Below are 27,273 nucleotides of genomic sequence, written 5' to 3'. Positions count from 1 at the left end.
TCATTTGCATTTTTCAGGGGGCGGGGGGGGCGGGGGGGGGGTATTGGGGGAGTGGGCGGGGTGGGGGGAAGCCTACCTTTGCAGTGGGTCACACGTCGCATCCCTTGTAAAAGGTCACAGAGAGAGAGACACAAGTACCAGGTGAGGGGTGGCATTGCTTCCTCACTTCCTGGTCTGTCCTAATATGAGTGCACTCGCACTTTCTGGTGTTACTGAACAGCAGCGTCTGTCCTGGACGCTCTTAATGAATCGATGCTCGTTTCCTCGTTGATGGCGTCCCACCCTCTGCTCTTACGTGGTGAGTAGATTATTACATTCATCTGTCTAATTAGCTTTTTGTTGTCTTTGTTTATCCGTCTTTGAAGAAAAGTAAAAATGACCAGAGTGACCATTTCTAATGTACCTTTTCAAGTTTTTGGAAAATATTCCAGCATCTTTTAATCTCTTAACTTTTGTTTTCTTAACGACATGAGAGTCTGCCAAAGCACATAAACCTGCTTGCACTGGCTCACCGTAAAGTTTGTTGACTCAAATGAATCACTTTGCACTAAATCTCCTCATGTATTGCAGCTAAGCATAATATTGGCAGAAGTAACTGTTGCAATTATCAAGTGTATTGGTTAATTGTCACCCAGTGGTAGTTTATGTCCACAATACTGCCCTGAGGCTGTTTTGCAGGACATTATTGGTCTATAATTAATTATAATGTCCATTAATTGCCGTACAACAGAAACAATTATCCCTGTAGCACCGTTTCTCCTAATAGTCAGCATCCTCTGCCAGATAGCAGCAGCCTTCGAGATATTTAAATTTGACTGTCACAATGACTTGATGATATGTGATTTATTACCAGGGATATGGACTGACTAAACAATTCTACCTCATAATCTGATTGGTACAGTTTGAAAACAAACAAAGAGCATATATTAGTTTTATATGTGGATCACATTTGCTAGAGTTGGACGTCAAACTCAAAAAAATAAAAAGCCTGAACCGAGGAAATCTGGAGCCAGGTGTTCAAACCAAATGAAAAACAGCAGTTCAATTTACACAAAAATCAATAGCATGCTGGAGATGGAAATTCTGATCGATTCTCATCTCATTTCATATTCAGTCCCTCTGTCTTGTTACCATGTGTTTCCTGCTTCTCATTTACACAATAAAGTGTGTAGGAGTTGGCTCAATTGTCGGGTGCATGGTTCTGGAAACGTTATAACCTCACAATTAATGGGCGGCTCATTCTCTGCCTTTTTCAGAAGCCTTTAGTTCTTTCTTTTGTTTGTCTCGTTGCTTGAAAAAAAGATAAGAAACATAAATAAAACGGTCCTGGCTAGGTTGCAGAGTGCCGTGTTCAGGTGTCAGTGCTTAGAGGCAAATTCTGAATTATTGTACGATTGTAGCCATTATGACTAAGGATCAAGTCAACTTTACACTCAAAACCTCAGGAAAAGTGGACTCCAAAGAAGGACTGTCCATATATTGGGAGAAGCAAGGTGAGCTTCCTCAAGCTTTCCAAATACGTTTCAGTTTCAAAGAGATAATTTCAGTCGCTAGCATCTGATGCTCTGTCTCTACACAGCAGAGCTGCCACAATGATGAGAAAATATAGGACTTAGCCTTTACTTGAATTTAACGAGAAAAAAAAACTTTGCAACCAGAAGTTGAACTTCAACAATGCAGTGAGAGTGTATGAAAAAGAAAAAGACGAACAGACATTTGGATGTGAAGGTGCAGTAATGGATGAGGTGGGCTGGTTACTGGTTAAAGAATGGATCATGGAGAGGATGAATGTTTCACCCTGATATTCAAGAAGTCCTGAGCTGTTCTCTGTGTGCAGGAAACAGTTCAAGGCACTAACTCAAACTATAATTGACAACATGTATTTCCCTTCATCATTTTGGGAATAAACAAAAGGTTCATAAATAATTCTTCATTTTTGACAGTTTTTCCTCGACACAGAGAACCACTGAGCATCTGGTGTGATGGCTCTCAGTGGGTTGTATCATAGCATGGAAACTATCACAGCTGTCAGGCTACAGAGCCATAAAGGAGCCTCTGGGTCTTACCTGCATTGAACACTGGATCCCTCTGTTTGCTGCAAAGTGAATGAGTAAACACACAGCTGTCAATCAGCAAACCACATCTGCTGTATGTCATTGATTTGAAAGTGCTTTTTAAGGAGAGCAGTGTGTTATCTAGAAAAAACTAATAAAAACACACAGTGCTATCTTGTTGGAACAGTGTCAGTGACACATACAATATGCGTGTGTGCACTGAATGGGAAACCAATTACATTATGTCCATGTTACCTGTCACTTCTTTTGCCGCTGGAATTGCTGCCGGTGGATCCGGCGCGAGTTCGGTTGCCCTTGGAGTCGCCCGAATCTTTCCGCGTAAGAGTTCCCACATGTTCATTTGAGTTGGCTCTCCTCACAGTGCTGTGGTGAGGAGGAAGTGACAGAGAGGAGGTGGGGGGGGGGGAGACAAGAAATGGGTCATAAAACTACCTGACGATGCTTTCCTAAAAAAGCCCTCTGATAAAAGTTTTCATCCAAGAAACAGCTTTTGAAAGCACATATTTATTTGATGATTCAGCTCAGATCTGTCTAAATATTGCATAGCATTTTCAAGAGAACTCTTAAACTGTGTGACTCTGTACAGCAGTATCAGAGAAATGTGGATATTTGTTATTTCCTCACACTTTCACTCTGTTTACTCCCCTGTGGTGGTTACAACTACAGCATCAGTGCAGACCTGTGCAGATCTGCATATTGGTGGTGCAGACAGCCTGCCTATTCACAACAATGAAAAGGCCCCATCAGCAATCCAATGGCCAGTAGGCAAAGTCACCTAATCCACCCTATGGGAGAAAAGTCTATTCAAATCCTGAAACTGGCTGGTGGCTGTTATCCCTTCTGGAGAGCCTGCATGTGTTTGTTCAGTAAAGAGCAGAACAGAATAAAAAAAGAGAGTGAGAGAGACTGTTGTTTGCTGTGTTATCCCATGAGGAATCATAGTAATTGGGCCACAGGGCATTGGGGAACGCTGTTGTGTGTGTGCCAACACTGATGGGATTGTGACCAATCTGCAGTTTAGACTAATCCCAGATCGAGACAGTGAACAACACAAATACTGCTGCAAAGATCGATGATTTACACGACATAAAGTGAATGTTACAGATGAGATAAATGGTGATAAGAACATGAAAAATATCACTATTTTCATGTAGTTTGGTGACTGATTTACAATCATAATTGAAGATGATGGTTAACATGCATCATGACTGCGATGCGGCGATGATGTTATATCGTGACCAGTGACATACTGTAACTCGGTGACGCTCTCACCTCAGGGGCAGATAGAGAATTCTGGTAGAGCGAGACAGAGAGGACAAACTGGACAGACTGGCGGGACATCACACAGTAGATGGACAGGACATAAACAGGATATAACATCATAGTGGAAAGGACATGTTATCAGAGAGGGACAATACAAGAGAACGGACATGCAGACAGGAAAGGTGGGAAAGACAGACGACACAACCCGCAAAGATAAACAGGGGAGACACCTAAATTCAAACCCAAACATTTAGGACAGCAGCAAGAAAACATATTAGCTCCATTTAGCAGAGCCTGGCTGCCACTGAGGACAGAGGTCATGTGCTCTGTGAGCAGCCGGAGGAGATTTAAAACACATACAGAATGGGTATTTTATTGGCTGAATTAAATGTTTTCAAATTCGATCTATTCAACCCGTTATAGGCCAAATAAACAGATAAAATAATGAAGAATTTAGTAGTTCTCCACTTGGATTTGTTCCAGGCTTTGTGGAGGCTTTGAAACAGCACTACAGCATTTAGACATACTGTACATGGAGGAAAATCTAAAGAAAACTGAGATGAAATTCAGAGATCTTTTCAGAGGAAATTTTTTGCTGGGGGGGCCTATGACCTCAGTACTTCTTCTTTATGAAGAATTCAATGGTCATTGTGTACCAGTTCAAAGTTCAAGAAACAACAAAGTAGAAAGAGTCAGCTAAGCTTGAAACCAGTCAGAGAAATACAAGCCAACTCCAAGTACAACAAGGAAATACACCAAACCAAATCACATTTCCTGCACCAGTACTGTTCTGTCTGATGTTTGTCTCTATCCACCAGCCTCGTACTGGTTATATTTCAATCTGCAGAGCCATTTCTTTACTGTCCTCTCCAGTAAATCTCAAGGTGAGAGTCAGTGAGCACTGAGAAAGTATCATCTCTCACTGTCTTAAAATATCCCCAAAGGAGAAATAAAAGTACACACATGGAAAAACAAGGAAACAACACCTCAGGAGAGTTAACATCTGTTTGGACTGGAGCTGGTCCCCGCTGTCTGCTGAGCTTCATCTGATTATGGTAATGTCATCCAGACATGGGAAAAAGGCTATTGTTCCCCTGACAGACAAGATTGATAACCTGTGCTTCACATTCATGTGTAAACACACACACACACACAGACACACACACGGCATGGAAGCAGAGGTGGCGATGAGAATACTATGTCTCTGTTTATCAGCCTTGTTTAATGTCAGTGGCTTCGGCTGATAAAAAGCCTGAAATGTGACGGTTTATGGCTGAAGTTGTCTGACATGGCAAAGACAAAACAAATGTCTCCAGACAAATGAAATGCCTGGAAAGGAAAACAACCTGGTCTCCTCTGAAATTGGCAGAAAGGACTCAACTTCAACTTGCACCCCAAATTATTTCACTTACAATGTTTTAGTTTTTAGTTTCCTCACCTCTTGCTGGCTGGTGCGCTGGTGTCCTTCCTGGATCCAGATCCAGACGGGGAGGGCAGAGTGCCGCTGCCTTTCTTTGGTAGGATGGTCCCGTTGTTTACTGTGGGCCGTAACGGCAGGGTGGCAATCATTGGCCTGGCTGGAAGAAAAAGGACAACAGCAGGGCATGTTGAGAAAAAAAAAAGAAAAAAAAAGCTCGATACTGGCCTGGGATCAGCATCGGCTGCTGTAGTGACATTAAAGTAACATCTGAGCATGCTGGTCAGGGAGGTTGCATTCCTTGGTGTATAATATAATTGTGATAATAAATGAGATGAAGTAATAATCTATAAAATTGTATTTAGACACGCTGTGGAGTCCCAGGAGGGTAGGTGTAGTGCAAAGCCTCCCAGCATGCACTGGTTCATGTGCTGTTATTTCAGTCAGTATAATAAGGAAATCTGGTTTTACTGAGAGTGTTGTGGTGTGCAGGTTTAGTTATATAGTACACAGATGATCTGTTGTGCTGTTGAGCTAATGAAGCGCACTGTTGCACTGGAAACTTTGAGTCAGGGGGAATTATGGCCAAAAAATTGAAAATGTGATGAGTATCACAATAATCACATAAGAAACACAAGTTTTGTTTTAGCTTTCTCCACATTCAGTCGTAACAAATTTGTATTTATCACTGTGTCCAGTCCATTTGACTGTGATTATAATGATACTGGTGATAATACCAAACTAAATTTGAGCCTTAACAGTTTGTATTTGTTGCTGATATACTGTATTTAGCATATCCATTTTTGTAACAGCCTTGAATGACGCACATATACAATACTCCCTCTGCGATGCTATCATGCTCTTCAGTGAGGGTTCAAAGAGATACACACATACATAACAGACATAATAACAAACATACACATATACACTGTCTGTAGAGTCTGTGATCCAAATCTGAATTAACATAATTTAAGATTTTCAATTTCGTTTTTTTTCTCCCTTTGTTGAGAATATTGTTCGTCTACTTCAATTTATTAATTTATATAGATGCTTCATGTTCACATATCATTTGTAGGAGGTGGTGCGACAACACAAAAGGTGCATGCACACACACACACACACACACACACACACACACACACACACACACCACACATGCCAGTTAGGCAAGCCCAGAATAACAAATCCAAGCTGCAGCTTTATCTGCAGTGATAAATATTTAATAGACACCGTTTCATCCAACAGAGACACACACACACACACACACACACACACACACACACACACACACACACACACACACACACACACACACACACACTCAGACATAAACACACATTTTGCTCTGTTATCTTTCATGTAGCAATTACACAGCAGGAGCAAACTGAGGTTGTAATTTTGTTAGCATGTTAGAGAAGATGAATGTGTGTGTTTCTGTGTGTCCATGACTGTCTTTATGCAAACTGCGTGCATGTATTAAGCTTTCCGAAGCAGATCATTGTGGCTCAGCAGAGGCGAGCAGGCTGCTGGCTCCCTGCAGCTCAAAGTGGAGAACAATAAGGGAAAGCAGCTCAGAGTCTGAGTCATCATCATCCAGCTCCCAAATCAAACTGAAACTCCATCCACCCAGAGTCACTCCGGAGACTGAGCCTGGCAGCCGCTCAGATTCTTAATCTGTTTCTGTTTCATCACTGAAATGCACGTTTGCGCATAAAACCCTGCATAAAGTGCAAATGATTTCACATGCAGACTTCATCAGCTTCTAGGGGGTGAAGATACTCTTTGAAAGACAGCGTGTATCAAACACACCTCAGCTGCAAATCGACCCATTACACACAACACAACATGGGAAAAACCAATCATCATTCCATCTATGATGTTCAGCTCTATCTTATTCTGTGATGATGTGCTGCTTTTTAACTGTCGTTAGGTCCCTTTCCTACATTTCTCACAGTGACTTCACCCTCCAACCTCTGGTTTCAACTCTAACTTAAAGAAAAATTTTGACACTTTGGGGAAATTGCTAACTCGCTTTCTTGCCAAGAGTTAGATGAGAGGATCGAAACCACCACACCATTTCTGTCTGTTCAATATAAAACTTCTAACTTCCAGTCCAAGGCTGCAGTTTATGGTGGATTGTGTTGCATTTTTAGGTGTTTCTGGTATTATGTCCATGTGACCTTAAATGATATTGAGGCAGTTTTTTTCATTAGGAATAAAACAAAAGCAACAGCTCATTATCTATTAGGGGGAACTGTCCTTAAACAGAAATGTTGCACACAGACACTTACACAGAACATGCGCTTAGCAACTTATTCCCACAATTGATAATTTAATATTATCATAGAGTTCTTGGACTCAAAAACACTAAAAAGAAGTATGTTGAGTGTTTCCCTCGGGTTAACAATATTATTTCTATCTACTCAGATCACAGTGCATTGACCTCAGGCAGTGCAGTACTGACAGTAACAGTCTGTTTCCTGGTGAAATACTATACTATAAACAACACAGTACTAGCAGGCAGTGACTGAAATGTATTTGCTTGTACAAACGACAGCAGGCCTGGTTAGTGCAGAGAGACTATACACAGTCGGCCTACCTGGCTTCCCAACATTGCTGTCTGCTGAGGGAGACTTTCTCATCAAAGCAGGGTCTATACATGTAACATACAATACATTTAACGACACGACACAGTCCAGGAGAAGAAAGGACAGGAGATCGACAACTAGTGAGCCAGAGAAAAAGGAACAAAACAGGATTTGAAGGAGACATCATCTAGAGAGAGAGGACAGTGGGAAAGGACAGAAAGGATGCCTACCAAAAACGGGTGCGTTAGCCAGCGTGCGTGTGTTGTAAATGTCAAAAGAAGTGTGACACCAGAGAACCTCTTGGCTCTTAAACTCATCACAAAACACAAGCACCTGTGCTGTGTGTTACCTTTGGTGGGTCCTCTGCGTGACCCCATGGCCTGCTGCTCCTCGGACAGGTTGAGCCTGCGGACCACGTCGGCCAGGGCCGACTTCAGCAGCTGAATCTCGTCCTCCTGCATCTGGACCCTCTGCTCCAGGGAGGCGATGCGGTCGGTCACCTCCATACTGCTGGCTGCTGACGCACTGTCATCTGAGGAGACACAGAGAGCTGATGTCAGAGACGTGGAAAATGTCACTCAGCTTCCGTATTAAGGATACGGTGGCCTGATGAGTCAGTTAGTGCTGATATCAGTCTGTTAGTTCTCTTTCATTGTGCCAAAGTAGATGACAATTTTCATTTACGGCAGGATGAGATGCTAATAGAACAGTGGCCAATTTATTAGATACACCTGGATGAAACTAATCCAGTGTAATCCAACGACACCACAAACTGCAGCCTCCAAAATTACCATAAAGTTGAATCAACACCTCTGTGAACATTATAACCTTCTTGAAGGACAGTTTGACATTTTCTTCTTTGCTTTCTTGCCAAGAGTTAGATGAAAAGATCAATACCACACTCAAGTCTAGAGCCAGGAGATGGTTATCTTAGCTAAGCATCAAGACTGGAAACAGGACTGGAAACGTATTAAACAAAGCAGACATGAGGTGTTAATAACTGAGCTTTACAGGTGCGGGTGGGTGGACTGTATTACCTATTGCATCCTTGCTTGTTTGCAAATTTACAAATAGAAAATGCATAGACAGCATTTTTAAAAATCTTTTTCTGATCTTTTAATAGCTGAGAATATGTGAGTATGTGAGCGGTGGTTTGTTGTTATTATAGTTTACAGTTACAAAATTTACTGCCACTTATATTTACTGTTACTATAATTTCTGATAGAAGTTTATTTTTCATAATTTCCTTTGTCAAGATTGTTTTCGTCTTCAAATTATGGAGATCAGAAAAGGCTGAGTCTGACAGAGGTTTCACTGAAAGAAAATGAGACAGACAGAGAAAAGGCAGGACTGGAATACAAGGAGCAAACTCTTTATCCTTTCATACATTCAGACTCTGAATGTATGAAAGGACGTCTGAATGTCTTGTCTTTGAAGCCTTCGCCTTGTGCGATTCAAAGAGCTCACTGCTTTTCTAGTAAACCCCTTCATTCATGAGCCTGTTTTTAATGTCTGTCTGTCTGTTCTTTGAGTTTAAACTAACTTAACACATTATTATCACCCCTCCACCTGACACCCCGATAGAGGCCAAGCGCCGGCCACCAGGGTCCACTTCATTAATAATAACACACATTTACAGACACACAGACACACACACACACGCACACCCACACACAGGGTCTCCTCCATTAAGACTTTGATGTCACAGGGGTTTGATGAAATATTAATGTAAATCACTGCTGTGTTTTCCCTGCAGACTTGTAATAACAGTCTGATGCATTATGCATTAGAGAGCAGGCATCTGGTGATTAGGCAGATCTGCACTGTGCGTTCCCTCTGTGAATCTGCGTTAAACCCTGACTGCCTGGTAACACTATTGAAATCTGAGGAAGCTCTTGACTTCAGTAAATAACATTCTCAAACAATCAAGTGCAATAATGTCTGGAACACTCTGAAATGTCTCTGAATTCAGATGAAGTGATGTGATGAGTTTGACTCTCTTAGATAAACAAAAACCGCTCAGGGGATCCAGGACCTCCCTGACCAGAGCTTCTCTCCAAATATTTGCTTGTAGAGAAAATTAAATAGTCCATTCAATCATTGCTGCAATAACATACACTTGGAACACAAGACATTAAATTTCTCAAAACACAATTTTCCTCTCTGCAATTACCAAATTTTTTAACAAATGATTTTCCAACTGAAAAAACAAATGTGTTTTTCAATATCTTGATATCATGGGAGAAGTCAAAAACTGACGCGTGTTGGTGTAACTGGACTAATGATTAATATACAATAGATTAATCATTGTTGGTAATAAAAAAACTATTTCAACCAATCAAAACCAATATGTTTTGGCTGCAAGAATCTCAATTGAACATATTCAGGTGGAAAAACACCATTAGATACAGGCAGACTTCCATTTCCAACCAGATGTAGCTACTTAAATCATGAAACTCTTACAATTTAATTCTTGATATGTAAATAATTAGTGACATCATATGATACTTGAGTCTGGGTCTTTGCCACACTTGATCAGATATACTCTTTATCCATCACAACAAGTATTCTGAAGTATAAAATCCCATGATATCCAGTGAAGTCATTTTCATTTAATTAGCAGAACGTGCCAGAAAAGCAATTTTACAGATTTGTTTATGAATGGACAAATTCCATTAGTGAACAAAATCCTGCGCCTGTTAGCTGGTTATGAATTGTTTAGTCAGGGAGACCCTGCATGAGACAGGATGGTAAATTGGTGCATTAAGCACCACATTGGGAGGCTTGAGGCCTGTAACAGAAAATGGAAATGAACTGATTCAGAATGGCTGAATCAATCAATTTCAATTGGTACAGACACACAGCAGCTAAGTAACAAAAGCGTCCCCCAGTGTCCTGTTTTCTTTTAGTCACTGTCACAGGCATCGCTGCTGCCTTGTGATTAATAGTTTGGACACATAAGAAAAGACTCAAACACTGCTTCACATTGAAACAAGACAGATGAAGATCTACTATCATGCTAGTACCTCTGTGACACTGTACTTAGACACCAGAGTGCTTTGAGCTAAACGCTAACACCAGCCTGCTAATATGCTCACAACGACAATGCTAACATGTTGATGATTAGCAGGTATAAACAACAAATCCCCCAAACGAAATGACAAAAATACGTCATTTGTTGCCCCCATCAGCAGGATGACATCATCTGTCTGTTCCCTCCGAGCTTTGGTTAGATTTAGGCACAAAATGAGTTGGTTAGGTTTAAGGAGACATTGTGATTGGGGTTAAAATTAGAACTTCATTGACGAAGTCATTGGACCTTCATCATCATTGAGGTCCTGTATTTAAGTTGTTTTGGGGCACTTGCTGAAATTACTCATTTTGTCACTTTTCTTGGGTGGACAGTCGTGGTGTCATGTTTGCCATGTTCACCATCTGAGTTTAGTGTGTACAAAGAACAGCTGAGGCTGAGGGGAAGTATTGGGTGTACTAAAATTTTGAGCTGATGATTTGACTACATGGAGGGTCACAGAGTTATAAAAATTTATCTTGAGGGCGACATTTCAGCTAAAACCACAACATCCTGGTGACGCTAGAGGAAAAATCACAGGATCGTCAGTAGGCTCAATCGTGTCTAACTTCATGGTAATCCAATAGTTGTTGAGATATTTCAGTCTGGACCAAAGTGGTGGACTGACCAACACTGCCGTCCCTAACCGCCCCCGCTCTGCCTGTGTGAATAAAAAAAAAAGTGCTGAAAATCATTTGCAGGGTGGAATTAGACTTCAAGGTTCACAAGGTGTGACAGGCTGCAGTTTTATGATAGCAATACCTCTATTGCACTTCATGTATGCACTGTCTAATATTTTCATCTGCCCACCAAGTGAGGATCCCATAATGAAAACCCCCCATCTGGAGAAATGGAGTCAGATGAAAACTGCAGGTGCACAATGTAATACATTAGACTCCCAGCAGCGACCTTACAAGCACAATGAGAAATATGTCTGCCTCGGTTAATACACTCATACGTTCACTTACAGACTGATTTCTCCTCAAAGGAAATGCTTTCTTGTTTCATAACACACGACGCCAATCTTACTTCTTCATCTGAACATACACTGACAAAGCATATTCCAGATATGAAACTGGATCTTAATATCTTTCTGCTCACCTGAGACGCTTTCCTTGTTCATATTCACATGCGGACGTGTGTCACAGAGTGAATATCCAGAGATAAAGCTTCTATTATCTGTTCAGCATCTGTTGTGGGTCTGCTCCCAACACTGACACAATGACAGCATGATACCATCAGTCGTTGAAATACAATGACTGGCTGTCACGGCCGTGATTCCCCCGGCCATGCGCTAACATCCTCCGTCTGTCACCCTGCTCCCCGGCTGAAACCTCTGGGGCAAGTCGGCGCCCCAATAACACCACGTTCACAGGCAGGGCGAAAATCAGAAAAAAAGCCAGTGAAGCTTCAGTTTGGCGTTTGTTTTCATACAGAAAATGTGTGTTGATGGTGTCGGTGTGAATTCGGCTAAATTTGCTCCTGATGCGACTGCACTCTCTGGGGTTTAGGTCACATGCTGTCTGTCCAGAGAGGCTGTATCAGTGAGATGTCAATCTTCATTCAACAACAAATCCATCACCCCATGTGTCCTCCTGTTTCTCTTTTATCCCCGCAAAAGTAGATCATTGCACCCCACCGACCCCCCACCCCCACCCCAACACCCCCCACCCCGCTCCAGTGCGCTGTTCACACCTGTCAGCCAGCTGCTTAAATTACTTCATTTCTGTCAGTCTTCCTCAGCATCCGCCTGACTTTCTTTTTCTGTCCCCGTTTCATTATTTGGTCAATATGTGGCTGGGTCACAAATCCTGGACGGGTTAACTGAGTCCATCTATCTGCTCACCCTAATGCATCGTGACACGCTGCTCCCTATTACCTTCCTCTGCAAGGCAATGTCATTCTGTCTCCTTAAGTGCTTGTCCATCACTTCAGCCACAGGGACTCCAAGAAGAGCAAACAGAAAACAGGCTCTCTGCAATATAACCACACCCATCCCCTGCTTTCATCTCCACCTTATTTCTGAGTCATTTACTGACCTCAGTGTCATCAATAATGAACACTGGAGGGTGGGTACATCAGCCCCCCCCCCCCCCCCCCCCCCCCCCCCCCCTCCGCACTCTCATCAGCCACAAAGATCAATGCACTGAAGGAGTAAAAACACTAAAACAGTGCAGGGGAAATGCTTTTGATCAACACAGAAGGAGCTCTCTCACATTTCTAGCAATGCACAAGCGACCTCATGTATAAAATATCTCCTGCAGCATCCCCGTGCTGATCTGAGCCTGCCTGGCTTTTTTAGCTGACTCACTCCCTCACTCCGGAAGCACTGGCAAAGACTTATGTAAGGATGCGCACACATACTAGGGATAAAAGAGAAATTACGTTAACGTGGTTCCTTCTGAGGAGATGCCATGAAACCAGCTGTCTCGCCATGTGCTCGAGTATCCCTGCACACTTTGACAACAATCCACTGACAAGCCACGATGACTGATGTCTATTTTCTTTTCACTCAGCGGTGCAGAGGAGCCAAACAATAAAGCTAAATTGACTTGATGGAAAGTTCAGCTGCCAGGTTAAGCTGCGCCACAATGTGAGGTTTTGAAAAACCACAGCCAGTGTTTGCAGAAAGCCAAGAGATCAAAGAAGCAAGAGGCTGCAGGAAACGGCCTGTCACAACATTATGACAACGATTCCTGTTTTCCAGAGACAAAAAGCTAGTGCTGATATCATCACTGCTGGCACATCTATCTACCAACTGGTTGTAGATCGCACAGTCCCGTTTCAGCAGCACCTTGCCAACCGGTTTTAATTTCATAACATGACTGCACACGGCCAGGTGGTGCGCTGCCATAGTGCCTGTTCAGCTGCTGCAGACTGTGCCTTCAGGAAAGCCATTTCTCCCAAGACCAATGAGTCACACTTATTAAACAACCTGACTTCAGTCTGCTGCAGGCTTCACTAATGGAAGTTTGGCCCTAATCATAATCAAGTGGCACACAGGATTACATTTTCTTTTTTCTTTTTTTTTTTGCCATGAAGTGATTTAGTGATTTAGAGACAGACAGGCGAGAAAGCTGCGAGAGTGAATGAAGGTGCAGGGTTTTTTTTTTTCTGATATAATGCACAGTACGAGACAAGAAAAATGTCATGCTTGAAATTGCAGCATTTAGAAAATGACAGTCTGTCTCGGCTATGACTGAAATCATCCATCAGGTGCATGTCAGCAGAATGAAAAATTGCAAAACCAATTGAGTTAGAAATTGGACGTAGAAAAGAAAAAAGAGAGGAATCGAGGAGAAAGAGAAAAAGTTACTTAAAGTGTCATCAATCCTGTGTGTCACCTGCGGTGAGCAGTGAACAGGCTGATGGAGGTGTATTAGCTAATCAACTGGCCAGATTAGAGAGACAGACTCTTGGTTTAAAAGCTGCCCCTCGTGGCTCCTGCTGGACCGGGGCTTAGGAGCTATAAATAGACAGAGGTGGATCAGGGAAGGGGAAGCCCTCACACACAACCTGAGTGGAGATTAAAGGGGAGAAAACAGTGCTGGGAGTGGGAGACAAACATGGCAGCGAGAGCTTGTTTTCATGTGAAAACAGCAGTCACAAAAAGACTGATCGAGGGATAAAAGAGAGAAAGATGGAGCTGTGAATGTGTGGTCATAAAGAGTGTGTGCGTGGGTCAAAGAGGAGCATCGATGAGATGCTCAACAACCCCCACAAGAGATCCTACTGTCCTTGTACGAACATGTTAAACCCTTCCTTCCTCCCATCACTTACATCCTTCCTGGGGTCAAACTCAGGTCAAATGGGAACCAGCCCCCCGCCCACACACACACACACACCAAATGGAAACACACATACACGAACAGAGTTGCTGGAGCCAATGATGTATGGAAGCAGAACCTGGTTGGTTTTTTTTTGCCAGCTGCAGGCTGAGTGCACGATCAGATGGTGCAACAAACACCATCTGTATTTATGTCTGCTTCCTAAGGGACCGTGCACAAATTATTAGGAGGGGAGGGGAGGTCAGAAAAGGGGGAGGTTTCAGCATTCCCTTAAAGGAATAATAACAATCAAATAAATATATAAAGAAATTAATCAAATCGTCACAAATGATCATTCTAGTGTGCACAGTGGATCATGAAGGGATTTATTTCTCCCATCACACTAAATGTTGTTTATGTAACTCTAACGTGTCATATAAAGTTGACCTATATTCAAATTCAAGTTCAGATTTTTGTTATGTTTGCATAAATTTGGAGACCGCTAATTCCACGTTTAATTTGCACGTCAAGATGGGAGGCAAAAAAAAAATGGGGAGATTCAATTTCAATCATTTAAAAACTGAAACGTACGATTTAACACAACTCGCTACTCTATTACTTGTCATACAGTTCCTGAAGCCATTCTGAGACAGTGAGAGAAATCTGAAAGCCAAAAAGAAAAGAGGTAAGAGATTAAAAAAGAAAAGAAAGTAGGAAGACATGGCCCATTGAGGCAGAATAACTCCTTCTTAACTCTGACACATACTGTATATACACCAATACTGCAACACCCTGCTATACAAAACACACACACACACAAACTCCCCACTACACACACTCTGTCAAAGAGCAAGTGTTCATGGTGTGGTGGAGGGATTATGCTGGATATGTGGAGCAGATCTTGCTCAATGCTAGTGATCCCTAAACTCAGGGGGTTTGGGCTTAGCAGTGAGCTGGATTTGTATTCTCTCTCTCTCTCTCACTTTCTGTCTCTAACCTCTTTCACCTCTCTCTATTTGTCTGCCTCGCTCTCTCTCGTGCAACTGTGGCGGGGTGAAGTCGTGAAACAAGATTAGAAACGAATCAACTGTGAGAGGAAAAAAAGTGAGACTAGATTTATTGTCTTCCCCTAATATTTATCCTCGTCTAAGTTGCCAATCTAATGTAAGAGATTACCCTTTAGTGGCAGACTGTTCAGAATGAGACTTCAGAGTGTGAGATATGTAGAGCATAAATATGCTAAGCTGAAACTAGAAAGTATTCTTGTAGAGCTGTGCAGTGTGCAGACAGAAAAATCGACGTGATCGCTGCGTCAGCTAATGCAGGAATCAGGAGCTTGGTAGTCTGTGAGTCCAACACAGAAACATCTTCCAGCAGCTAATACGAGCTTGATGCCTCAGCGTGAGAGGAGTAGGAGACCAGAACTGTGTTCACACATTGACTGACAGCCGTGAGCTCCCACCCCTGACTTTGAATGGGAATGGGAATTTCTCTGCTGTGCTGCAAGGCTGTTCAATGAGTCTCACCCACAGAAGCCTTTGACAGCACCTCTCCACATGAGGATATGTTTTGGAGCAGATTTCAACTAAAAAATATTCAACAAAAATGCAGCGTTAAATTCTGTGACTACCTGTGTATGTAGTAATTTTCATTGTTGAGCGGCCAGATTCAAATTACCTTCACACTGTAATCTCTCTGTTTAACGTTTACTCTCCTACAATTTAAAATTTCAAAGTTACAACTGTGTTGTTGTTGTTAGACTCTAAATCCGATTCTTGTACTTGTTGGTTAAAATAACAAGCTGAATTGTAACAAAACAGCTACACGGTTTGTGCTTTATTCCCCCTTCACTGCATGAAGAAAAGGTCAAAACCTTTAAGAGCCTTTATATAACTTGCATTCAGCAGTTGCTAAGACAGATGCACCGTGGGACAAAGGTATGAAGAAAGTATGAACACAGGTTGGGATAGTTGGAGAGTATTGATAGACAGTCTAAAACACTGTTGCTTTTAGTCTTTTCATGGGCCTATGTTCACAAGAGAGATATGCTGCTGACCTTTTCCTGTCAGATGATGTCAAATATGTTTTACACTATCTATACCTGTAGAACCTTTCTAAGTCCTGACCCATCTCCTGGCTACTGCTGCTTTCCTCCTAGCAACAAAAATAACTCAGGGACGCAGTTGTGACAGCTGCAATTTTGATCACAAAACCAGTGATTCAGAAGCTCTTATCAAGTCGCAACAAAAGCATGCTTAACTTTATATGACCTCTCAGCCTGAATTCACGCAAGTGAGTGAAAGTAATAAACTGATTAAGAAAGACATCCCTCTTATTGCCGTGACTTTTAGGGAAGAGAACAGAAGCACTAAGTCATGCTTGGCAGCGCCTCCAGTCTCTGACACAAGCCTCTTTCTCAGTCTCAACCTTTCTCCACATAAAACAGGGCTTTGTCCCTCAGTAACAAACAACCAGGAAGGAACAGGAGGCGGGACGCTTGTTCCATCCAACATGTGTGTGTGTGTTTGTGTGTGTGTGTGTGTGTGTGTGTTTGTGTGCGTGCGTGTGCGCGCACTGGTGTTGTTTCATCCAGTAACAGTGTTGTTATGGGAAACCAGATTTCCATTTTGGTGTGAGAATGGTCTCACACACATACAGAGACACTGTGCGCCAGAGACTGAACATGGGCCAAATGTATATATCTGCCATCTGGAGGGGAGAGAACATACAGTGGCACTGTTGGCAGCAGACAAGATTATTGCACAACAAGACAGAAGAGAGGTGTTTCACTTTTGGTCTGCTTCTATTCTTGAATCCTACCCTCCAATGCACTGCTACATGTCCGTGATGTGCAGTGCAGTTACTATTTGGTTCCACTAAACCAGCCATGTCTGCTCCTACATGCAGTCTGTTTTCATAAGCATAGCTTTGACATTTCCCTGAAACACACCTGAGACGGCTGCATCCAGCTATGTTTAGCTATAAAGCTCATTACATTTATTTTGCTCACTGTGATCACAGTGCACTGTTGCTGAGGACAGGCGTCAATTCGAGCAGACTGCAAGCGGGGATGGATTACTGGACAGGCCTACTGTACTACAGCCGACAGTTTGAAGTGAATGTTAACATTTCTTGTTGAAATGTCAACGAACCAACTACAAAGACAATTGACAAAGACATAGAGAGAGAAACAGCTACAATGAGAAAAAAACAAGAAGACACAAAACAATGACAAAGAGACACAAAACACAGACAACGGTACACAAAACTCTTTCAGTCTGGGGGTCTTGCTCCTGTGTAGGAGATGTGCGGGTCCTTTCAGATGGCTGCTGGGCCCAGGGGCCCTTTGTCTCATAATCTGTCCATGTGTACAAAGGACATCTGATTAGACAAACGTGCAATTCACTGGGCTTGGAGTGGGTTTCGATTGTAAAGCTGGAAAAACAACTGGAACGTTTTCTTCATAAATTTGAGAAGAGAGGTGGTCCTTGCTGTAACAGTTGTGCTTTATATCAGTTCTGGCTGATTTAGGTGGTTCTGAGCGGCACCTCTGAGAGTCACGTCATCATTTAAATTCTTCCCGTAGCTCACTGATTGGACCAGTCACCCTTTATGCAGTTGCTGGGCTTAATAACAACACTGGACTGTCAAAGGAGATCACATTTTCCTTTACCCATCACTGAAACTGACAAAGTGACAATAACAGAGGGGAAAACAAACCAAATAATCATATCCATCCTCTTTCCTCTCATCTCTGCACCTGTGTTTTTAATGGAATTTCTAATGGGATTCTCCTCTTTTCCTTCTCCATCTGTTACAGACAGCCTGAATGCAAGCACACACATGCAAGCACACACACACACACACACACACACACACACACACACACACACACACACACACACACACAGAGCTGGGGCTTCCCGCTTGGGTCTTCCATTAACAACAGATGTAAGAGACCAATTAGGGTGCTGAGCAGCCTGTGGGAGCTGCACCACGGGCACCAAGAGGTTAATTATATCTGTTCACATCACAACTGGACATATGAAATCTTGGCCAGGGTTTCGAGATGAGGAGCAACCAAACCAATGGGCCACAACTTTAGGCCCACTGGAGACAATACGCTGATGAAGATAATTACCATAAATATAATCGAGCTGACGCTCAACTTGTCACAGTAATTGAATTTATCTTTAATTAATACTAAACGGTTTGCTGACGTACTGTGAGATTAAAAAGGGATCTTTATGCATCTGCACACATGAATGTGGGAATACATACCTGTGTGCACTCAGATGATTTCTGCTGGAAATCATTTGCATACTAATTTGAAACACATTTGAATAAGTGAGCGTTTTGGAGTCTTCATATGTAAAAATCCACAAGTCAATCCCTCTTTTCTTGTCTTGATTGGACAGAATAGCTTTAGTGATAGCATCAGGAAACAAGCAAAGACTAAAAATAATGGAATCTCTTTGGGATTCTGCTGACTTGTGTGATTTATTACTAGTCACCCTCCCCCGCAGGTAGAACTGAACACTCTGCTGAGCACATTTAATGTTACCATGCAGAGTGGAAGCATCCGACTTTCCGCTGGAGCACAAGATTCTGTTTCTGGCTCTTTCATGGTATTTTTACACATTCATGACATCCAGTTCAAAGACTCATGCAGCCTGCGTGTCTCCTCTCCTGACCTTGTGATGCACACACACACACACACACACACACACACACACACACAGACACAGACACATATAGTGAACTTGAAGATGGACACACATAGCCTGACAGTGCCTCTCTCTTTCATGTTTGACTGCCAGAAGCATGAGTTACACACACATACATACACACGCAGAGTCAGTGTATATATTTAGCACAGGAACTCACACACACTCCAGTTTTACATGCCTGATTGTTTTAGTGGGTCATGGCATGAGGCTGCGTGAATGTGTGTTAGTGGAGGAAAAGACATGCAGGACAGGGAGAGAGGGAGAGAGAGAGAGAGAGAGAGAGAGAGAGAGAGAGAGAGAGAGAGAGAGAGAGATACCCGGTTCAACAACAAATGGTATCCTCTGCCTGCTGGCTCACTGACACTCTGTTTCCATGAGCACACTGACTCCTAACCTTGCCCCTGAATAAAATGCAAAACAAAACACAGTGTGCAGAGACCAACCCATCTCCCAGATCATGTTTCTGGAGAAAAGAAAGAAAGTGGCTCATTTAAATATCATGATACTGGTGCTGGAGTATGGATAAACAAACCATATTTGATATACTGTGATATCAATACTGTATTTTGCCATGAGAAGGGGAAAAAGCGACATCATTTTGTTTTTAAAATCTCAAATGTCATGACTAGGGCTGCAACTAAAGATTATTTTTATTATCGATTACTCTGATAATTAATTTCTCATTAATCCATTCATTGTTTGGTCTGGAAAAAGGCCGAAAAGAGTGTAAAATGAGTGTGAAATGCCTAGAAACTTCGACAAACACAACAAGCAAACCCTCACAATTAAGAGGCTGAGAACTAGGAAATATTCTGGAAAAATTGATTCTGGTTAAACTTTTGGTGCAACAAAATGCGACCAGAGATAAGTTGCTGTTGTAAAAGTTGTTTACAACACCACTGTGCTGTGTTTTGCCATTTAATAAGCCTTTAAACACATAAATCTCTTCCTCCAACTGGACTTTCCAGGCTGTGTTTGTGAAACAACACAACAAACCCCTATGCTGTTCAAGTTCAAAGCAGGTCTTTTGTGTGTGTGTGTGTGTGTGTGTGTGTGTGTGTGTGTGTGTGTGTGCGAGTGTGAGCGCGGCCTAATCGATTAATCGACTTGTCATTTCAGCTCTAATCATGACTCAACTTTAGATTTCATTTGTAAAAAAAAATACATCCACAGCTGCTTCTAAACAAGACTCTCTGGTTGAATATCTTTAGGTTTTGTACTGTTTTTCACAAGACAATTTATTGATTCGATGAGAAAACAATAGGCAGATTAATTGATAAGGAAAATATTTGTTGGTTGCAGCCCTAATACATTGCACATATAATCATATTTTGTCAAGGAAGCAGATTATGAAGATGAAAATTGTTCTAATAGTCACACAATTTCACTTTGCATGTTGTCAGAAAGGATACTCTACAACACACTGCACGACACTGATACAGTCTTATCGTCTCAGAAATGCCCAGTAGAAAAATTCATTAGGGGGGGAGCAGGATGTCAGGGTCGAGCCTGGCACCACATGGACACCAGACTCTTGTGGTGACGTAGGTGGCATCGCTTCTCAGCTGGCAACGAGGGAGCCACAGATCTGCTGGCTCGCACCGAACTCAAACACTCACAGCTTGACTCTCCTGCAGCACAATCTGCCGCTTTAGACGACGCACCACAGGGCAGGAGAGGCAGCCTCCGTAGCCCGCTGCAGACACTTAATACAGCTGTAGCATGTACATGTCTGATCAGCACACACTGTCACTCTGTGTAAATGTTCGCAGTTAATGGCTCACTATTCTGCAGAATGAAAGCGAAAGTGCGGGGCGAAAGCCTTATCAGGAGAGCAGGGGGAAAAAGTGAGGGAGATAAGGAGTGGGGGGGGGGGCAGCATGACTCGTGACTTGAGAAGCCCAAACCGCCTTGCTCAATATCTGGAGATAAAAAAAAAAAATTAAAAATTAAAAAAACTGAAAGCAGAAAAAGCACTCTGAGATCCACTTGGGGCATTCGCTCAAGATCAAACAAAGCCCGGGAGAGAAGGAGAGAGAAAATGTAACAGAAAAGGCTTGAGACAGAGGGAAAGTAAAGTAAGGTGAAGGACAGAAAGAGTCTGAGTTTTAGACGATGAAGAAATCCAGCGACGCTGAGGAAGATGAAAAGAACTGAGAGAGTGGTGTGTGCTCACTCTGACACAGCTAAAGGAAATCAATGTGAGCCTTTAAGTGAAGCAGCAGCAGTGGATGAGTTATCCCATTCAGATCAATATGTATCATACTGCTGCTCTGACACATGTTACAGTTACAGATGAATATGGGCAGAGACACACACCATTTCTTGATATCCCCCTCCCTAACTGTTTCACCATTGACATTTTTTTTTGCGCAGTTTTACATGAGGGGTGGACATATCAGAGTGCAGGGCAGCTCGTCTTTATGAGGCATTGATGGATAAGGCGAGAGAGTCAGAGAAAAAGAAGAATAAAGAAAGCGAGATGTGGCTTAGTAGGAGGAAATAAGGTCATGGAGTAGATATTTTCAGTACATTTTCAAGCTGGGAAAGCCCTCCACAGAGGGGCATAACACAAAAATACTTTGAATTCTCACTATTTGAGGCAAAATTGGACCAAAACAAAGAACGAGAGTTTCAGTGCAGCTTCTAGATATAGGAAAACAAAAGTCAGTGCACCCTCCTCCTCCTCCCTGTCATCCTTTCTTGGCTACTGTGGTTGGTTACGCGAGCGAGACTTTAATCCTAATCCCTCTACACGTGCCATCATCAATCAGGGTTTGGATGGAGATACCTACAGATGCACAGCCAAGAACAGGGCAGAGACTGGATGGAGTCATGTCACCTCTACTGTGAATCAAAACACCTCCAACAAACATCAAACGAGCCTCTGTCTTTATTAATTTCCCTCTACGCCCCACGTGTCCGTCCCATCCATCTGCACTCCGTCTTCTCTCTGTCTCTACTTTTTGGTGGGAAAGATTTTCTGATTAAGTCAACATTTGGTTTTTCAAATTAAAAATCCTTTCCTGTTTTTTTTTTTTTTTTTTTTTTTTTTTTTTTTTTGCTCCTGTCCTCCATCTACCCCCGTTTCCCTCTTCACCCTGCCCCCTCTAAGATCTTGCTGGCATGTTTTGGTGCCACGGTGCGGTTGCTGGTGGGGTGAGGGCAGTGTCACTGTGCCCGTGGCTGCACAGCACGAGTGTGGAGCAGGAAGATAAAGGGACGTTTGATCCAAATCTGAGCAGACATCATTATCTCAAAAAGGTAAATGAAGGAATCACACGAGCGAATGCAGGAGAATGGATTTGATGGGGAGGCCGGGTGGTGTGAGATGAACATGAGTGGGTGATCATCAGTGTTAAAGTGCTGTAAGTGAGCCGGATTTACTTATTAACAGATTTACTTATTAACACATCAGGAGCTTTTGGTGCATCAGGAGCTAATGAACAAGAAATCACATTCACTCATGTTTTTGCTCTAATGGTTGTGCACGTCTTAGCTACACATCTCCCAAGCTCAACATGACTGCCAATTATTGTTCAAAGCAGAGCCTTTTAAGCATGTTTCAACTAATTTTCTACCTTCTATTCTTCCATTCTTTTCTGTGTGAAAACCTTCAGAGATTTTCATGGCTAGGTTCACATTTATTTTTTTAAGTCTACCTTAAAACAATACTCACATACCCACATGCACATACTATGTGTTAGTGGATGCTGTAATTGTTCCTCTGGTCTATACTGGCCACAGAGATCCCTTCTTAAAGCACTTTCAATGTAAATGATGGATGACGGAGAAGAGAAACAAATACATTCTGTATGGGCATGTCAGAACTGTTTTGAGATTGACTTGAAAAAATTTGAACCCACTTGAAAACTTGGGTAATCTTGACTGAGATCGGAGCTGAAACGATGTCGACTGACAGAAAATTAATCTGCAACAATGTTGATAATCAGGAAATTGTTTATTTATCAAGCAGAACTGCCAAACATTCACTCCTTCCACAACCTCAAACATCTAATTTCTATCATTTGTTTGGATTTAGCACATGAAGTCAGACAAAACAAGCAACCTCAGAGTTTGGGAAACGTTGATGGGTATTTTTCGCTACTTTCTGCCATTTATAAACAAAAAAAATGTATTGATTAATCAAATAATTAATTGATAGATTATTAAAAATGCGTTAAATTCCTTCGATAAAACATTTGCGAAGGGAGGCCTAAAACTTTTGGGAGGTGCATTCAGTGACACTCCAACATCTGCCAACTGAAATTCAACATCCTAAAAGCATTACTGTTGTAATATAAATTCAAAGGTGGAGGATGAACAATAAGCAGACAGGAAAATGTAGAAAGAAAAGTTGCAATTCTTTTGTAAGTTAATTTTCAAATGGCTTTGGAAACTGGTCTGGCAAAGTTTAGACAGAAAAAACAGGCAAAAGCCCTGGGATTAGCTTTTAAAGTGATGATAACATCAAATGCTCACTTTCTTCTCCTTAAAATGGAAACAACCCTGCCAATCTGATATCATGACTTCAGTAAATTCTATAAAAACAAGAGCAATCTTATTACCAGCTGCACAACACAAAGTAATTCAATCAAATCTGTCCTCTCCTCCAGACCCAGCTGATTCCAAATGTGAAAAAAAGCTTCTCTTCAGGATTCACTTCCCTCATCAGCTGTAATCACTGTGTGTGTCCTAGTGTGTAATGGGGCTAATTTTCAGTTAGCCTGAGCTAGCCCCGACCTCCTGAGGACAAAGCATTGCAGCCCCGCGCGGGTTTCTGCAGTTTAGCTGACCTAGTCTCTGAACATTAGTCTGGTTGGATGCTCCACAACACATGGGCCGAGAGAGGGAATGAATGACATCATTGACTTTTGCTTTGAGTGGATCTGGGTTCAGCTGGACGACAGCAGCAGAGGAGTATGAAGTCACTCTGGCCTACAGGCCCAAAACACATACAAACACACGCATACACACTGGTCCTGCGCATGTGTGAGCACACTCCCACTGACATACACACATCAGCCACACACACACAAACACACACACACACACACACACAGACACACATCAGCCACACACAAACAAACACACACACACAGACACACATCAGCCACACACACACACAAACAGACACACACAGACACACACAGACACACACACAGACACACACACACACACACACACACACACACACACACACACACACTAGGCTCACCCAATTAAGCAGTCTGTTGGAACAGGGAACAAGGCACAGCTCCCTTGCCGTGAAGTGAAGTCTGTGTTGGATGTGTGTGAGTGTGTGTGTGAAGTAAAGAAAGAAGAAAGAGAAAGAGAGAGAAAGCAGAGGGTTGGAGGTTGGAAAATCCCTGGCAACAGCCCCTGAGCAGCATGTCTTATTTCATCGACTTTCTCGCAGAGAGGAAACATGACATTGTGAGGGATTACAAACAACCTCGCAGTGTCAGACAAATCACAGACTCTCCCTCTGCTCACAGTCATGACATCCTAAAAAAAGTAAATAAAAAAGACATCTTAGAGAAGAGTTAACTAAATCTAAGTAGACTAAGCGTAGCTTGGATTCTGTTTGGAAAAAAAAAAGAAAAAAGGACAAGACCAAATTTGAAAAAGAGCCTAAATCTCCCTCGCCATATTTCACTGCTTTGACAGCAAGCTCCCGTCACCTGTCATCAAACCACTGAGCCTGGGGGGCAACACATACCGTAAATGCTGAAAAAGCTGTACCTGCCACGACACTATAATTAGCAAGAGTTTTAAAGGTCAGTCATTTCCTCAGAGGAAGCCGTAGCATCTCTATTACTGTACAGCCACCTCTACACCTGTTTTTCAGGTCAATCCGACCGACCCACCTCAGGTGTTATCATTGGCACCGTCAGCACGTTGCTCATCACAAAGGTGCATACACACCTCTCTCTTCTCTCAGTTATTTTGGGTTATCAGAAATCAGCATCTATCTTTTCTAACATGCAAACCATGAAAAATGGATTCAATCTGATGCCTCAGCTTTGTTACTTATTCCTGTTTCCTTACGCTGCGTACCATCAAAAATGAAGCAGATGTACCATTTCTAATTTGTCATTTATGGACTTCATGCATCAAGGGAAGCTGTGCAGAGAAACCTCTCTTCTCTATAGACGTCATTCATCTTTATATGATCTATATCTCAACTACAAGCTTCTCTAACTCATCTGTTTCCCTTCGTCTGCATCTCCTCCTTTGTGGCTGCTATAAATTTAATGAGAGAAATCCATGAGGGATAAAAAGCTTTTAACTGGATTCATCACATCAGTGATTCATGAAAGTAGAAGAAGTACCCATGTATCCATGGCAGGAGATACCTCTGTGCAATTCCACATGCATGATTTGCGCTGTTAGACAATAATACCACTGCCATCCCATCAAGCACTAGCAGAGTGCTTACACAGCACAGTAAATAATATTGATTTTTTCATTATCCACCAATGGCAATTACGTTACTCTATGCTTTACCAATGACAGTTTACTCTCACTAACCAGCACCACACAGTCACTGCGACTGCTATACCTACACAATGAAAAATCCTAAATGTACAATAAACACAATGCAGATGGCAAACTGAGGCGGACAGGAGCAGACTCTTTTAGGGGAGTTCCACCCTGCGCATGATACACATTTCATTTTCTCTTTAGTTAACTGGTTGAGTGGAGCTCAACTACGACCTGGTTTAAACTCCCTCTGCCACAGTAATCTCTGTTAGGGACACAGGTTATTGTGTAGGAGATAATCCCCTTTGTTTGGCGGGCTCACTAACTGTCAGCATGCCAGCACTCAACTGGGCAACATTCAGTTCAAAACAATACATTCTTTCAAAGAAAATGTCCAGGACGTGTTGAACTGGGAAACAAGAATGTGTTAATGCAGAATATTATCAAGGTGGGACCTTTTTGAATTCGTAGTTAAGTCTGAGTTTTTAATTTAAACTAATGAATCATACGTAAAGATTTGCTTTTTTTAAGAGGAAACTTGAGCATCTTGGACATAAGTCCTAAACTGATGTCATTCTGATGTGTCATGCTGCTTCCCCTCTTCCCTGAGTCACCGTCTCCCACCCATAACATTAGCAGCCTGAAGTATGGTGTCTCCCCCCTGCCAGCAAATATATTACATTAGGACACTGAGCAGAACACGAGCAATACAGTGCGCTGTTCTGTCATTCTTCTTTAGTCTCGTTCAGCCAACTGATCACAATCAACCAACGCGGGAGAAATATATTCATAACATACCCCTTCCTCACATCAAGCAGAGCCAGAGTAATCAGGGCAGCACTGTGAGAAAAGGACTGCTCCTCATCCTCCCTCCTTCTTCTGGCTGTCATGCTCTGTTGACATTATTCTGGCACTGATTCCAGAAACTTCCTTTTTGGCCACAGGGTGTTTTTTTTCTGTCCTCTGGAATAAAGGCTTTACCTTAAATATTCAAATCTTCTCCATTGGATAAAGAGCAGCCTGGTTTACACAGTGAGGGAAAATGTTAAAGTCATGCACAACAGCATAAAGGTTGAGCTCATTTCACCAAAGCCCTGAGAGCTGGAGCCAAAATAGCTCATGCCTGCAACACAGACACACAGACACACAAACACAACGCGACACACAACTCTGCTTGGTGTCAAGTTGAGCCAGTCAGCTGATGACATGTCAAGTCCAGAGAAACAACATGCAGGCAGCGGGGGGAAGAGAGGGATGGGGGGGTGGGGGGGTGGAGAGACGGATTAGTTAGTTTTACCGTTGCAGAACTGTAGCAGTGATGAGGTGTCATACAAGCTGCTGTAGCTGGAAAACCCGTCCTCCATTCTCAACCTCTGCTCCGCTCCTCTGTGCTCCCTCTGTTATCCACCACTCCTTCGGTCTCTCCTCTGTCGCTCTCTCTCTCTCTCTCTCGCCCACTCTCTCTCTCTCTCTCTCTCTGGTGACTCCCCTCCGTTAGTTTATCGTTCACTTGGTGTCCAAGGCGCTCCCTCCATTCACTCTGCACGGGTCAGGCTCCCTGGGTGAGTTACCATGGCAACCCATTCACTCCGATTATGTCATGTGAACTCCAACCCCTCTTCTTTTCCTCCACTTATTCCTTCCCCCCCTGACTCCAGAAAAAAAAAAAAAAAAAAAAAAAAAAGGAAAGGAAAGGAAAAAGTCGTGAACTACAGCAGAAAGAAAAACACTCCCTGCTGAAGAATGACTGCACCGGACCGCCGGAGACACACACAGACGAGGAGTTAAGAGGCTGCTGGTGGTTTTGTTTTCCCCCGAGCTTGTCCTCTCCTCCCTCTTTTCCCCTCCCTCTCTTCTCCTCTTGTCCTTCCTCTGTC

General features: G+C 42.6%; 1 protein-coding gene across 6 annotated transcripts in view; it reads right to left on the bottom strand.

Moving 5' to 3' along the window:
• The window catches only part of eml1 (echinoderm microtubule associated protein like 1), a 39,493-nt gene extending 12,474 nt beyond the window's left edge, over window positions 1-27,019 (bottom strand). For 2 of the 6 annotated variants that reach the window (XM_022750260.1, XM_022750261.1), the window contains exons 1-7: window positions 26,694-27,019; window positions 7,693-7,875; window positions 4,777-4,915; window positions 3,348-3,404; window positions 2,310-2,438; window positions 2,067-2,095; window positions 77-103 (exon numbers count right to left, since the gene is read on the bottom strand). In XM_022750260.1, coding sequence (XP_022605981.1) covers window positions 77-103; window positions 2,067-2,095; window positions 2,310-2,438; window positions 3,348-3,404; window positions 4,777-4,915; window positions 7,693-7,875; window positions 26,694-26,760 — 631 coding nt within the window. In that variant the 5' untranslated portion in view covers window positions 26,761-27,019. Of the gene's footprint in view, window positions 1-76; window positions 104-2,066; window positions 2,096-2,309; window positions 2,439-3,347; window positions 3,405-4,776; window positions 4,916-7,692; window positions 7,876-26,693 lie in introns of those variants that run through there. The other 4 variants (XM_022750262.1, XM_022750263.1, XM_022750264.1 and 1 more) reach the window with 4 other exon arrangements.
• Between the last annotated feature and the right edge of the window lie 254 nt (window positions 27,020-27,273).

This window comes from Seriola dumerili, unplaced genomic scaffold, assembly GCF_002260705.1.
Source record: "Seriola dumerili isolate Sdu_G_001 unplaced genomic scaffold, Sdu_1.0 BDQW01000149.1, whole genome shotgun sequence".
Classification (NCBI taxonomy): Eukaryota; Metazoa; Chordata; class Actinopteri; order Carangiformes; family Carangidae; genus Seriola; species Seriola dumerili.
The sequence above is the reverse complement of the archived record's forward strand: the minus strand, read 5'-3'. Positions and strand labels throughout refer to the sequence as shown.